The sequence below is a fragment of the Hyaena hyaena genome, unplaced genomic scaffold (assembly GCF_003009895.1).
Source record: "Hyaena hyaena isolate Hyena2069 unplaced genomic scaffold, ASM300989v1 scaffold_589, whole genome shotgun sequence".
NCBI lineage: Eukaryota > Metazoa > Chordata > Mammalia > Carnivora > Hyaenidae > Hyaena > Hyaena hyaena.
In genome coordinates, this window is record NW_024081220.1 from 492231 (window position 1) to 505281 (window position 13051).

Below are 13051 nucleotides of genomic sequence, written 5' to 3' on the forward strand. Positions count from 1 at the left end.
AGCTCTAAAGAAATATGTTTATTTAAAACTTACGTTGAGACAACTGATAGCTTCAACACAGAACAAGATAGCTTTAGGAACATAAAACAAGCTATTTTACAATGTAATGTCTCAAAGCGTCCTACATACTACATCTCCTCTGCCTTAAAGGGAGATAGCCAAGATTATACTTCGAGTAGAGTAGGGGCTTGGATACTGATAGCCCAACAAACTGTGTATCAACTTGAACTACATATGTATTTTACAAAAAACTCAATGAGCCCTAGCACATGGACCATAATCTTCAAACATCTAGCAAGCGTAAATTCTCACAAGTGCATTATGCAGGAGGATTGAGTGAGTAAGTGCTACCACGTGTGCTCTAGTGTCAGACATTTGGAGTGATGCTCAGAGAGTAAGACAAAAGCCCTACCAGGTAATCAACAAAGAGCAGTTATTTGGCTATCTAATGAAATTCCTCGAAGCAAGATGACTACTATATTAAGTTATTGTAATTGTATTAAGTCACTCAACTATGAGCTGTTTTGTTTCCAATGACCAGAACACGTTATAATGTAGGCATTATAAGAACAGAAATGGACTATTCTCAAGAAAGCAACAAACTGGAGTGACGGACTGTGCCAGAATGTTTGATAATTAAAGGAGAGACAGAAGTGTTTCTCAAATATTCTACAGTTAAATGGCAGCCGAAAAGTACCCTATTTTGCTAATGGAGGCGGAGAACTTGCTTCACAATTCTGTAGACTTTCAAAAGACAGGAAATGTGGCCAACATACCCGTTTAATATAAGCTTAATTTGAGGAAAGTACAAAAAAGTCCCTTTATTTATGTTTGATTAGGCCAAGGAACTAAAAAATACATTTAGTTTACTTGTCTACCTACAGTATAGTGTCTTATTAGAATTACGAAGCAGAGAATGAAGTATTTAAACGTATGACATGCTACACTAGTCAAGAAACAGAGAAAAAAGTGTGACCTAGAAACCGCCTTACCAGGAGCCTGAAGAGTTTAAAAAGCAAAAGCATACAAATCTTCGACACTATTTCCAGCTTCAAACTTCTGTTCTATAGATTTAAAAAGTCAGTATTTTAAAAGTTTTTGGTCCCAGCAATACTATATAAAACTAAGGGATAAAAACAAAATGGATGTCAATGAATTTTGATTCTTTTTAGCAAAGTATTTTTGAGTTGGCACAACAAAAGCAAAGTTGGATATACAAGATATACAAGACACCATGCAGACGGCTGCAAGTGAGATGTATTACTTAAACACGAAGCTCATGACTGACATTCTCAATATATACCAAGGGTTTGTTTTTTTAAAAACCACAGTGGGGTAGGTGTAGTTCAAGGACCTCCATTCTAAGGTTTAAGTCACACTAGAGGTTACATAAAGGTATTACTTTTTGGTATTAATCAATTCCTCTCTTATCCTTCCACAAAACAAGACAAAAGCAACAACAACAACAGTTTTGCTTGAATACATGTTAAGCTGTCTTTTTAAAGGCTTAAACGACCAAACACATTCTTTAAGATTTCATCAAAAAGAAAATTTCCTTCCCAAAGGGCCATTTTAGGCTGCTTTCATAATCAAAAACCTTTCCAAATACTCTGGAAGTTATTTCCAGTTTAGAACTTCAGAATGTCAGCCTTGAACAGATTTAAGCAAATCTGGTTTTCTTCCCTATTAACAAGTTAGTTAGGATATTTCAGAAACACAAGTTATTGATGTGAAGTCACACATGTGAATTCAAATACGAAAATTAGAAATTCAGGAATCAGGAAAACCTGCACACATCATCATGCAAGGAAGGACTTACCCCTGCTTCTCAGCCATGGCCTAGGCTGCCTGCTGAGTTAAAAAACAACAATTTCAATCAGGTTTACAAAACCAGATTATACCTAAATCTTATGAGTTATAATTTGCTGCATCATGTGAAAAAAGACCACCCTCCAAATAACTTGGCAGTGGCAGTGTCAGAAGACAACTCAGAGATAAGATCCAAAAACCTTCCATCACACCTTCTGGACAGAAACTGCCATCCTGGCGAGCTCCTGAGTTACTTCAGGGCTGCGAGGAGGAGGTGTGCTAGGCGGTACCGTCTACAAGAGGTGAAAACATCACTCAACAAGAGCTTCTCTGCCTCACCTGCACAGACCTCTCACAACTAAGAATTAGCACCTCTCACAATTCAAATGGCTTTTATTAAAATCACTACAAGCGGAAATTGATAAAATGGTAGAGGTGGTGTAGGATAATATATCCTCATACAGAAATACGACTTGAAGTTTACTGCCCCGACTCCAATCTAAACTAAACAGTTTTAAAGCAGATTTCCAACACATTTATTGAAAAACTCTGTCCTAGGCAAGGACACCAATTTAGAAATTCCAGGAAAGTTCTCAGTATAGAGTCCAAAGGCTAGATATTAATTAATAGTCTTGCAGCAAACTGAGAACCAAAATTTCTGGTTGTGCTTTTTTCCTTTTGATGTTTGATACAATAAGGAGGTTAAGTATAATGGTCTAGGGAAAAAAATAATCACTGCGCTTGGAATTCAACTTCTAAAACAGTATCCTGGAACGTCTTAAGAAGATGACATTCTGAAAGAAACCAGAAATATATATAATGGAGCCCTTATGCAAAATATTAGAGCCGGAGTCCTTTATGTTAACTGCGGGCTCATTCGTATCAAGTTTGGGAGTGTGTTAGAGAATTGGAAGAATGCATAAAAATAAATAAAAGACAACAAAAGCAATACATTTTTAAGAGCATTAATTATGCACCTAAATTTGATATTCGAGGCTCAGGCAAAGTTTGAATAAAAGTCTAGGGCAACTGGATAAACTACTAGGATAGTCAGGGATGAGAAACAGTAAGGCTTCTCTTACATGACGTTTCTCTCAATTGTCACTTTCTTCCCATTTTGAGAAAAGTTTCTTTCAGAAAGTAATGAGGAGGATTCTATACAATATACTTTAGAGCACAATTTAAAACTGAAGGCATCGAGTATTGATTGTCATAGGCATTATTTACACTCATTAACTTATCCTCAAATACGCCTGCAACTCCTGAAAAAGGTGTTTACATGTTTTAATGCCTTTGATTGCTCCGTCTACCCTAATAATACTATTTTTCTTCTTAGAGAAACAAATTTCATATATATAACTTCCTCTGTATTAAATCAATGAGCTAAAGATCAATACTCTTGCCAACTACCATCATCTCAGAGTGATGGCTCCAAGTCTAGAAGAGTTGCTGAAGAAATGGAAAATATTCAAAAAATAATGAGCCAATCACAAATTTCTCACCAGGCATCTCTTCTAAAAATAAACAAAATAGCATCTCTAGATAAACACATACAACAAAACATCAATGCAAATATTCAGAAATCATCTTGCCGAAATATTGTGCTTTTCCCTTCCAATCTCAGTCTCACTATTGCACACACCTCCTGCAGATGAGGGCTCAATGCCTAAGTTCTGCTCTTTTCGAAATCACCAATCGTTCAAGAAAAAAATTAAAAGGAATATCAAAGTAAATGTGCAAATAAAACTGCTGCTTAAAGCATGTTCGGAAACATTAAGTCCCTAAGACAGAGGGGTTTGAACCTGTTGGCAGAACAGCCAAGTAACGCTACGTGGTTCTTCCACTTGTCATTACTAAGCTCTAACTTGGCTAGCACATCCACACAAACCAATGACAGACGAAGACTGCAAAGCAACAAAAATTACCACAGAGTAAATTGTGTTTCCCACTCTTCAGTTTTTAACTGTGTTTCCTTTATATGGGGCAATAATCAGGTTAGGTGGAAAATAAGTTATCGACATACTTTTTCAAGTAACAGTCTGGGTGGGGATCCTCAGCCTCACAAGGCAGGTACAACTGTTTTTAAGCCACATCTCTTTGAGCACCTAGCATTCAATCTGAGAGCTTGGCACTCTTCGCATGTTTAGGGCGTGCCGATGTATTTCTTGCATCTGCCTGATGCGGTCCTTCTGCCACATTAAGTTTTGAGGCATAGGGTATCTCTGTGTGCCATGTAAGTACCGGTACGGGATCCTCACGTGGCAAGCAGTGGCTCTACAACGTGGCTGTGGCATGGGAGGAAGAAGCATCCACCGCTTTCTTTCAGCACAGTATCGGTAGGCTTCTTTGCGGTACTGTTTGTCGATATCATCGCTGTTTTTCCAGCCTCCAATGATGAAAACGTCATCTTTGTAATAGCAGATAGCTGCTCCTTCGATGCTCAGGACCTCAGGCGGTAAGCTCTCAAGGATCTCATCGGAAACTTGGCTGGCAATTTTTCTTACTGCCTCTTCATTTTCTAAAGAATAACTCTTGGGACAGCATGATGCCGTCTGGTAAAAGTTTGAATTGACCACAGACATTTGGAAAAAGCAGTAATTGTCAATAAGGGGCAAAGATTCCACATCTTGCCACTGCCGAGTCTCCGTATCATAGCAAGTAATTACTGCCTTTAAGCCATCTTCGGTGTCCCGGTCCACGGGAGTGCGGGCAGCGATGTACACAAACCGGTCTTCAATGGCTAGCGCTTTGACATCTCGAAGGATCTTTGGTGCCGATTCCAAGTTGTGCCATTTGTCAAGCTCAGGATTATAAACGGTCACGTCTTTGAAGCCAGGGCTAAAGTTACCATGTCCTCCGATGCTGTACAGCTTCCCTTTGACTTCTGTTAGCCCAAAAGAATGCTTCCTTGTCATCAGACTACAAACATGTTCCCACGTATTCAAATTTGGGTTGTATCTTTCCACAGTCTTAGCAAACCCTGGCTCCATTGATCCAGCAACATACACGTAGGACTCTGTTACTGCAACAGCATGTCCATCAAGATGATTATGAATATGGGGCAGATTTACCCATCTGTCCTCATCGACAAAATATCCCACACATTCACTTAAATAATCCCCTCCTTCTGACACGCCTCCAATAACCATGATCACATCCATGTTTTGCCCATAGCGAGGTAATAGTGAGACATGAGAGGCAGGATGCTGGAAGGTGCCAGACTGTATGTTTTCAGCTCTCAGAGCATGCCTCTCCACTGCATCGGCCACTAACTTGACGCAAACTTCATTATTGGCCACCAGCCTCTCTGGTTTGACATGCCGAGTAAGGTAAGTAGGTTTCATCTGGGACAATCTGAGCAATTTAAAAAGTTCTTCAAAGTATCTCTCTCTCTCTTCAGCATTTCTCTGAACCCACTTCAAAACTGTTTCAAAGAGAACCTCTTCGGAATCAACCGTAATTTCCAAGTCTGACAGCCAGTCTCGAATGAGATGGAAAGGTAAAGTATAAAATTCTTCATCCTGAATTACTTTGTGGAAATTTCTCCGTATCATATCTGCAGCTTTCAGAGCAAGCTGGCTCAGGGTATACATGTGAGCTAAGCTATGAATGGCCACACAATTAGAGAGATGCAGTTTTTTCTTGAGAAATTCTCCACAAAATTCTTTTAAACGAATTAACAGGAACCTAAAATCAAGAAAAGGAAAAAGAATTTTCAAATGTGCATATTTAATGTGACTGCATTTTGGGAACATCTGAATTATATAAATCGAAATGGTAAGTTTCATCTCACTTTATGCCCAACATCTGCAAAAAGGTGAAGCCCCCCCCCCCAAATTAAAAAGGATAATGCTGGAAAGCAAACTTATTGTTTAAATAATTTTTTAAGTTCATTTATTTATTTTAAGAGAGAGAACAAACAGGGGAAGGGCAGAGAGACAAGGGGACAGAGGATCCAAAACAGGCTCTGTGCTAACAGCAGAGAGCCGAACGCAGGGCTCAAACTCATGAACCGTAAGATCATGACCTGAGCCGAAATCAGATGCCCACTGACTGAGCCCCATTATGCTGAAAAGTATATTTAAAAGCATATATAAAGCCATCTTTATATATATTTTAAGTTACGTATATTATATAATTTATATTTAATTATACATGACACATGTAACATACATACAATGGAGCTTTTCATTATGTAGGGTTTTCTGGAACATATCCTTTAATAAAGTACAACAGTCAGAGAAAGACAGATACCATAGGATTTCACACCTATGTGAAATTTAAGAAACAAAACAAACGTGCAAAGGAAGAAAAAAGAGAGAGACAAACCAAGAAACAGACTCTTAACTACACAGAGCAAACTGATTGGGGTGTGTGTGAAATGGATGATAGGGATTGGGGAGTATACATTTTTTGTGGTAAGCACTGGGTAATGCAGACTTGTTGAATCGCTGTTATGTTATACACTTGAAGCTAATATAACACTATATGTTAACTATACTGGAACTAAAATTAAGAACTTAATAAGGGTGCCTGGGTTAAGCGTCCGAGTCTTGGTTTCAGCTCAGGTCATAGTCTCGCGGTTTCTCTAGTTCGAGCCCTGCATCAGCCTCTGCGTGGGCAGCACAGAGCCTGCTTGGGGTTCTTTGTCCCCCTCTCTCTGCCCCTTCCCAACTTGCGCTGTCTCTGTCTCTCTCAAAAACAATTAAATAAACTTAAAAATGTTAACAAAAAATAAAGCACAACAGCTCCATAGTTTATTTTTATAGGCAAAGGCAATTCCCAATCCAAACTTGTCTATGCTATTCCTGTCCGAATCCTTTGTCAGTCACCAGCCTTTTCTTTGAGGCAGGGTCTCAGTAGAGACTTTATTAAGCCTTGACTAGATGGTACGGGAACTGTGGCTCCTGGGAGGCTCTGTCTGTTCAAATATCAGAAGGAAGAGCAGTGAAGGCCTTGTGTTGAAGGTTTTAATCTCCTCTTCACCAGAACTTTCTCCTTGAGCAGCAGATGATGGGGGGAGGGGATGGCAAGGCAAACTCAAACAACAGTAACGAACATATGAAAGGGGTTTGGCATGTCACTGACTAGCAGTTGTCTGCTCACCTAAATTCATTTGAAGTTAAATACCACAAGTTTCAGCTAAATCCATAAATCTAGCAGAATTCAGTCCCAAGGATGGCAACTTTGAGACCATGGCTGTAACAAGAGTAAGTCCCCAGAACTGAGTCTATCAGTCCAGGCCCCTCAATTCAGTAACCATTTGTTATTACGGTTATCACGCTTAGTACCTATCTAACTAGGATATGAAGATGAGCAAGATAGGCTTCCTTTACCATCTTTAGGGAACATACCATCTTAGAAGACAAAGACAAGGCGGAGTGGTTAAGAGCTCTAGTGGCTCTCAAAGATGTCTAGGTGCCCTGGGTCACTAGATTCCCAGGCTGCTCCCACCCGCTCCCTGGAGCTCCTATCTCTGGCATGGCACTCCAAGTAATTCTGACACGTATTCCCCTGGATAGGGTGTTTAGAAACATTGCTCTATGAAAATAATAGCTAATGTATACTCGGCATGTGCCATGTGCTCGGCACTTCCTATCATTTCCTTCTAAGTGCCTTGAAGATAGGTTATGATCAACATACAGAGTACATGGGCGGTAGGGAGAGGGCTCTTGCCTCAGAGCTGATGGGTGAGGTTAGATATGATGGTTGCAAGGCATTTAGTGCCCAACACAAGGCAGCTAGCTGCTCAAGCAGCAGACAGATGGACAAAAGTTCAACTGCCTGAGGTGTTCTCGCCTAACCCCCAACTCCCCTACAAAGCTGGAGCAAATCTGAAAAATAAGCCCACGTGACAGACACAAATATAGCCTGAGTGAGTCCAATGACCCTTCTCTACTCACTTTCATTCAACAAACCTCCCTCTCTCAAATCTACACCTGCCCCACCCTACCACACCCTCTCATGAATTACCCAAACTTGGGCTATGAGAAAAGAAGCAATCAGAAACTTCATCCTACCACCACCCAGTATGTCTGCAGCTGTACCCTATACTCTGCCTTCCCGGTCCAACTTTTCCATTATTAATACAGATTCTATCTCCTTCTTGATTTCAAGGACTTTGCTCTTGCAAGAATTCCCCCACTCCTGTAACATCAAGTCCTCCTCTTCCACTGACTCGTTTTTCTTCAGCACACAAACAAGCTCTAGTATCTCCTATCCTAGGGGGGGAGAAAAAGACCTCCCTGGACTCTCCTCCAAACATTTCCATGTGTATCATTATTGTGACCCTCTTTATAGGAATACTTAAATGGCTTCTGTGAATGCCATCAGGACCTCTATATTGCCAAATCCAGTGATCAGTTATGGTTGACAGTTGACAGGATGGGCTACTCCCTCCTCTATGCTTTTTTTTTAGGCTTCCTGTGAGACACATCTCCTCTGCTGGTTCCTCTTTAACATTAAAAAAAAATTTTTAATGTTTATTTTTGAGAGAGACAGAGACAGACAGAGCATGAAAGGAGGGGGTGGGGTGGGGTGGGAGGGAGAGAGAGGGAGACACAGAATCCAACGCAGGCTCCAGGCTCTGAGCTGTCAACACGGAGCCTGACAAGGGCTCGAACTCATGAACCATTAAATCATGACCTGAGCTGAAGTCCGATGCTTAACCGACTGAGCCACCCAAGCACCCCCTCTTTAACATTTTGGAACCCTAGGGCCCAATCCTGCCCGTTATCTGTCTACACTATCTCCCTAAGTAATTTTGCATCCAGTCCCATGGCTTTAATTACCATCTCATATGCCGTACTCCTCCCAATGTTCTTCTATCCAACTGACTACTCAGACACTTCCTGGACCAACACCAAACTCCTGATCTTCCCAAACTTGCTTTCCTACACTCTTCCACATCCTCATAAATAAATAAATAACTCCATCTTTCCAACTGCTTGCATCAGAAACTAGCAGTCTTTTCCCTCACACTGTTATCAAATCCACCAGCAAATTTGTCCCCTCTACCTTCAAAACACATCTAAAACTGAATCACTTATCTTTACTTCTCCTTCTTCAATCCAACCCTCTATCACCATTCCAACAACGCCCTAATCTTTCTGCTTCTGTCTTTGCAGCCCCTTACTGCGCCATCCTTTTCTCAAGACAGCAGAATTCTTCAAATCAGACGGCATTATTCCTCTGCCCCAAACCTTCCTGTTTCATTCAAAATAAGAACTCAAGTCCTTCGCCAGGCCAACAACCCCTATGGAATCCGGATCCAACCCCATCACCACCCTGGGGCCTCTCCCACCCCTCTCAACCTGCATCCATTTGATCCAGCCACACTGCCTCCTACTATTCTCTAACATCCAGATAAGCCCCACCTCAGGCCTTTCCACCTGTGTCCTCGACCTCACCTCCTTCAGTTCTTTGCAAAATGTCTTCATGAGGCATTCTCTATCTACCCAATTAAAAAACACAGCTCCTTTCCACCAGCACATTCTATACGCTGTATTTCTCATCAAAGCTATAACAATCGTCCAACACGCTATCTACGTTATTTATTGCCCATCTACCAGTGTGAGTGCAATGAAGAAAGGGACTTTTGTCTGTTTTGTTCACCACTGGAATTCCCAGCACCTTAGAACCTAGTGTCTGATCTGATGCATTAACAGGCACTCAATAGGTATTTGTTAAAATAATGTACCTGGTAACATAATATTGCCAAAAGAGAGTCCTCCACGTCTCTAAAGATGGCATTCACCTGCCTCCTAACCAGTCTCTGAAGCATCTGTTCCTGCTCCGTACAATCCGTTTTCCACTGCAGCAGCATCCTCTTTTAAAATAATTAAATCAGAAAGTTTCTTTACTCAGCTCCTCACCTCACAGTAAAAAACCAAATGCCTTATTCTAACACATTTCACAAAGCCTTCACCCACTAGACCCAGCTCCACTGGGTATTTCCTTCAGTTCTTTAAGCGGAACTGGATCCTGACTGAGGGCCTTTGCGCTCTCTGCCTGGAATGTTCGTGCCCCATCTTTGCAGGTCCAGTTCCTTCTGGCCGTTTAGAGATGGATCTAAACGCCCCCTCCTCAGAAAGGTCTTTCCTCTACCCAAGCACTAGCCTTTCAACCTTTTTAAATGTCAACACAGCGCTGATCGCAGGCCGACTTTCTTTTTCATTGCCTTTGTCCCTCCACCGGGATCTGAGCTCCCTAAGCGCAGGGCGCCCCCGTCAGGCCGGCTGCATCCCCAGTGCCCCGCGCAGTGGCTGCGACACCCCCTCCCACCCGGCACACAACAGGCGCTCAACAAGCATCAAACAAACGCATTTCCTACGGGCTCCCCCGAGTCCCACCCGCAGGCCCTGCCCCGCCCCCTCCCCGGGATGCGGCCCTCAGTGAGCGAGCATCTCCACGGCCCCGCTCGCGGCCCTCCGCATCCCGCCTACCTGTCGGCCAACTCCAGCACCTCGTGCACGCTGCCCGTGCTGACTCGGATGCGCCCGGTGTACATGTATTCGATAACGGCCTCCACGGTGTCTGGCTCGGGCCCAGGCTCGGAGCTCCACTTGCGCATCTCCACCCTGCCCGAGCGGGACTCCGAGAACTGGCCCGAGAGCAGGGGCGTGAAGTACTCGGTGGCGGCAGCCAGCACCGAGCGGTGGGCCCGGAACTCTCGGCCTCCCGCGCCGCCGAAGCACAGAGTAATGTCGCAGAAGAGGCCCTGGCGCCGTTGCTCGTTCTGCCTCCACGACAGCTCCGAGCAGTGAGAGCTGCACTCGAAATCCTCGGCCTCCGGGCCCGGATCGCCCCCGCTCGCCTCCATTGCAGATATGCCAGGCCCAGACCCGAAGTCAACAGTGCCGCTGCCTCGGACCTCGGCGGCCAGCCCTGCCGAGCCGGCGGCGGCTGTCTCCATGCTCTCCATCTCCAGCACCTGAAGAGATGCGGCCGCCGCCGCCGCCGCTGCCGCCGCCACCGCCGCCGCCGCCATCTTGACGACGCCGCGCCCGACCTCCGCAGTCTCGGAACGGTTCAGCAGTTCTGGTGCGACACAGAGGAATTCTGGGAATAAATAGTGGGCGCAGGGCGGAGCTGGGCGCCGCTGGTGTGCGCACGCGCGGCCGCTCCCGCCCTGAGCCGCGCCACGGTGGAGGGTGGTTAACACTGCGCCCCCCTGACCACTCTCCCACGTCTCGGGTCTCCTTCCCGTCAGAGTGGCACGCTCATCGTGGTCATTTTGTAGGACAAAAGCCACCCTGGACCATCACCCGTTGTTAGTGTCTCGGGTGGCGACAGTGGATTTTTAAAGATTTCAGATGGCTTTGGAGTAAACAGTAAAAAAGACTTAAGACCGAGCCCCAGCTAAGTGGACGAGGGCGAGCAAGTTACTTGGGGTCTCTGAACCAATTTACCTTCTATAAATGGGATGGTATCTGTTAGGAGAGCGCTTAGAAATGCTCGTGTTTCACCAATGTTTGGTCCATAGTTACTGTTCCAAACACTTGTTTAAAAGACAAATAAGTCACTCTGTGGCTTTAAGCAAGGGAGTGGCTCAATTAGATGCATGTTTTAAAATATCACTGGGGGCTGGAGAAATAATGAAAAAGTGGAAGTAGGGGCATTAGCATACAGATAGATCAGAGGAGTAATGAAAGGATGAATGCATAAGATGTGACAACCAGAAGTGGAAGAAAGGAAGACTCCTGAGTGTTTGGCTTAAGCATTTGGGTAGAGCTTTGGTTCCTATTCACTGAGAATGGGACAGGTAAAGATTCAGGGGAGAAGATAGGGTGTTTTTTTTTCCCCCCAACATTTTTAAGAAGTTTATTTTTTTCAGTAGTCTCTATGCCCACTGAGCCAACCAGGGGTCCCGAGGCCCCCTTGTGGGAAGGGAGGGTTGAAGTTAGTGTTTTGATTAAGGGGTGTGTGTGTGTGTGTGTGTGTGTGTGTGTGTGTGTAGAGATGGATGAACATTTTAAAATGACATGTAGTGAAAACTATTAGAGAGCATGGTTCGGAGGAAAGGACATGGAGGACATGAGACAGTAGTGTCTTCATTGTTACTATATAGTTTATTGAAACCAAACAGATAATACAGAGAAGAGACTGAGGTGGCAGCTGCCAGAATCATGCTGGCTTACAGATGCGAACTGGCTGGAGACGAGTCCTTGAACCCACACTTCAGTAACAGACTGATAAATCAGTTGCATAAATACAGAGAACATGGAACAGGAGACATTTCACAGCTTTTTGCTTTGTGTTTCCATTTTAAACATATGTATGTTACAACTTTACATTTTAAATTACTACTCCACGTATTTTGTGACAATAGCTAGGGATGCAATGGTTCCATCCCCCTGACATAAACAGAGTTTGGTCTGCAACACAGAACATTCCAGTGAGATACCAAACAAACCCTTAACACAAAATGTACAAAAAGATCTTTAAAAATCAGATTAACACAATGCTCTTCAGGTTCTATGAGGAGGAAAGCAACATGGAAAACTAACACATTGGGGATGCTTTAATTGATAGTACCTTGAGGTCTTAAAAGTTTCATTCCCTTCCTCCAAGGGAAAAAAGAATTAAAGGAAAAAAGAAAGCAACGTCTTAACACCCTACAATTAGGAACACTATCCTTACAGTGCTTAGATGCTTCCATATAATAAATACAGCAGGTAGCAGAGCAAACGTCACAAGTATTGGCTTGGTTTTTATTTCTATGCTTATAAAAAAAAGTACTGAGCTTCCTTGTGTGGAATGAACAGTGTTAGCCTGTGGGTGTCTTCAGTGCCTGTACATCAGCGTCTGTTTACATTCCAGGCCCGTTCTCTAGCAAGTTCCAGTGCTAGCTGTGCGCACGCTACTTCCCAGGGGAGGAGTTCGGGTCTTCACTTTACTGCGATACGGTTCCTGGCTCAGTTACATGCTCATGTGTTCCGGAAGAACATATGAAATATCATCCCAAGGGTGACGGTACAGCCCCTGCTTCAGCCTCTTCTGATCAAGATAGTGTCCTGAAATGTGGCAAAGGCATCTTTTTGTTAAGATCTGGGGAGTCTGCTAAAAGTCTGGCAAGTAGAAGAAGAGGAGGATGGAAACTCTCATACAAAAAATAAAAAATAAAAAATAAAAAATGAGGAAGTAAACCCAGACCCACTGCACGGGCAGACACCAGCCTGGCTAAAAGGCAACTGATGGATTTCATTGTTTTCATGGACTAGCAATCAGTCATTTCCAAGAA

General features: G+C 43.4%; 2 protein-coding genes across 3 annotated transcripts in view; both read right to left on the reverse strand.

The window, feature by feature from the left end:
* Positions 1-3: 3 nt before the first annotated feature.
* KLHL11 (kelch like family member 11) lies at positions 4-11593 on the reverse strand. The gene is made up of 2 exons (XM_039256768.1): positions 10254-11593; positions 4-5496 (listed from the first exon to the last, which is right to left on the reverse strand). The coding sequence occupies exons 1-2, from the start codon at positions 10796-10798 to the stop codon at positions 3915-3917; spliced, it is 2127 nt and encodes a 708-aa protein (XP_039112699.1). The 5' UTR covers positions 10799-11593; the 3' UTR covers positions 4-3914.
* A 263-nt stretch (positions 11594-11856) lies between these two features.
* Positions 11857-13051, reverse strand: part of ACLY (ATP citrate lyase) — a 42959-nt gene continuing 41764 nt past the window's right edge. For both annotated transcript variants that reach the window (XM_039256730.1, XM_039256729.1), the window contains one exon: positions 11857-12824. In XM_039256730.1, the coding sequence (XP_039112661.1) occupies positions 12730-12824 (95 nt within the window). In that variant the 3' untranslated portion in view covers positions 11857-12729. The remainder of the gene's footprint in view (positions 12825-13051) is intronic.

Bases quoted from the DNA above. Each gene is read 5' to 3' on its own strand.
- KLHL11 (XM_039256768.1), bottom strand. From the start codon at position 10,798: ATGGCGGCGGCGGCGGTGGCGGCGGCAGCGGCGGCGGCGGCGGCCGCA. The intron at 5,497-10,253 runs GTAGGCGGGATG...TCTTGATTTTAG, and splicing joins GTGCTGGAGTTGGCCGACAG to GTTCCTGTTAATTCGTTTAA.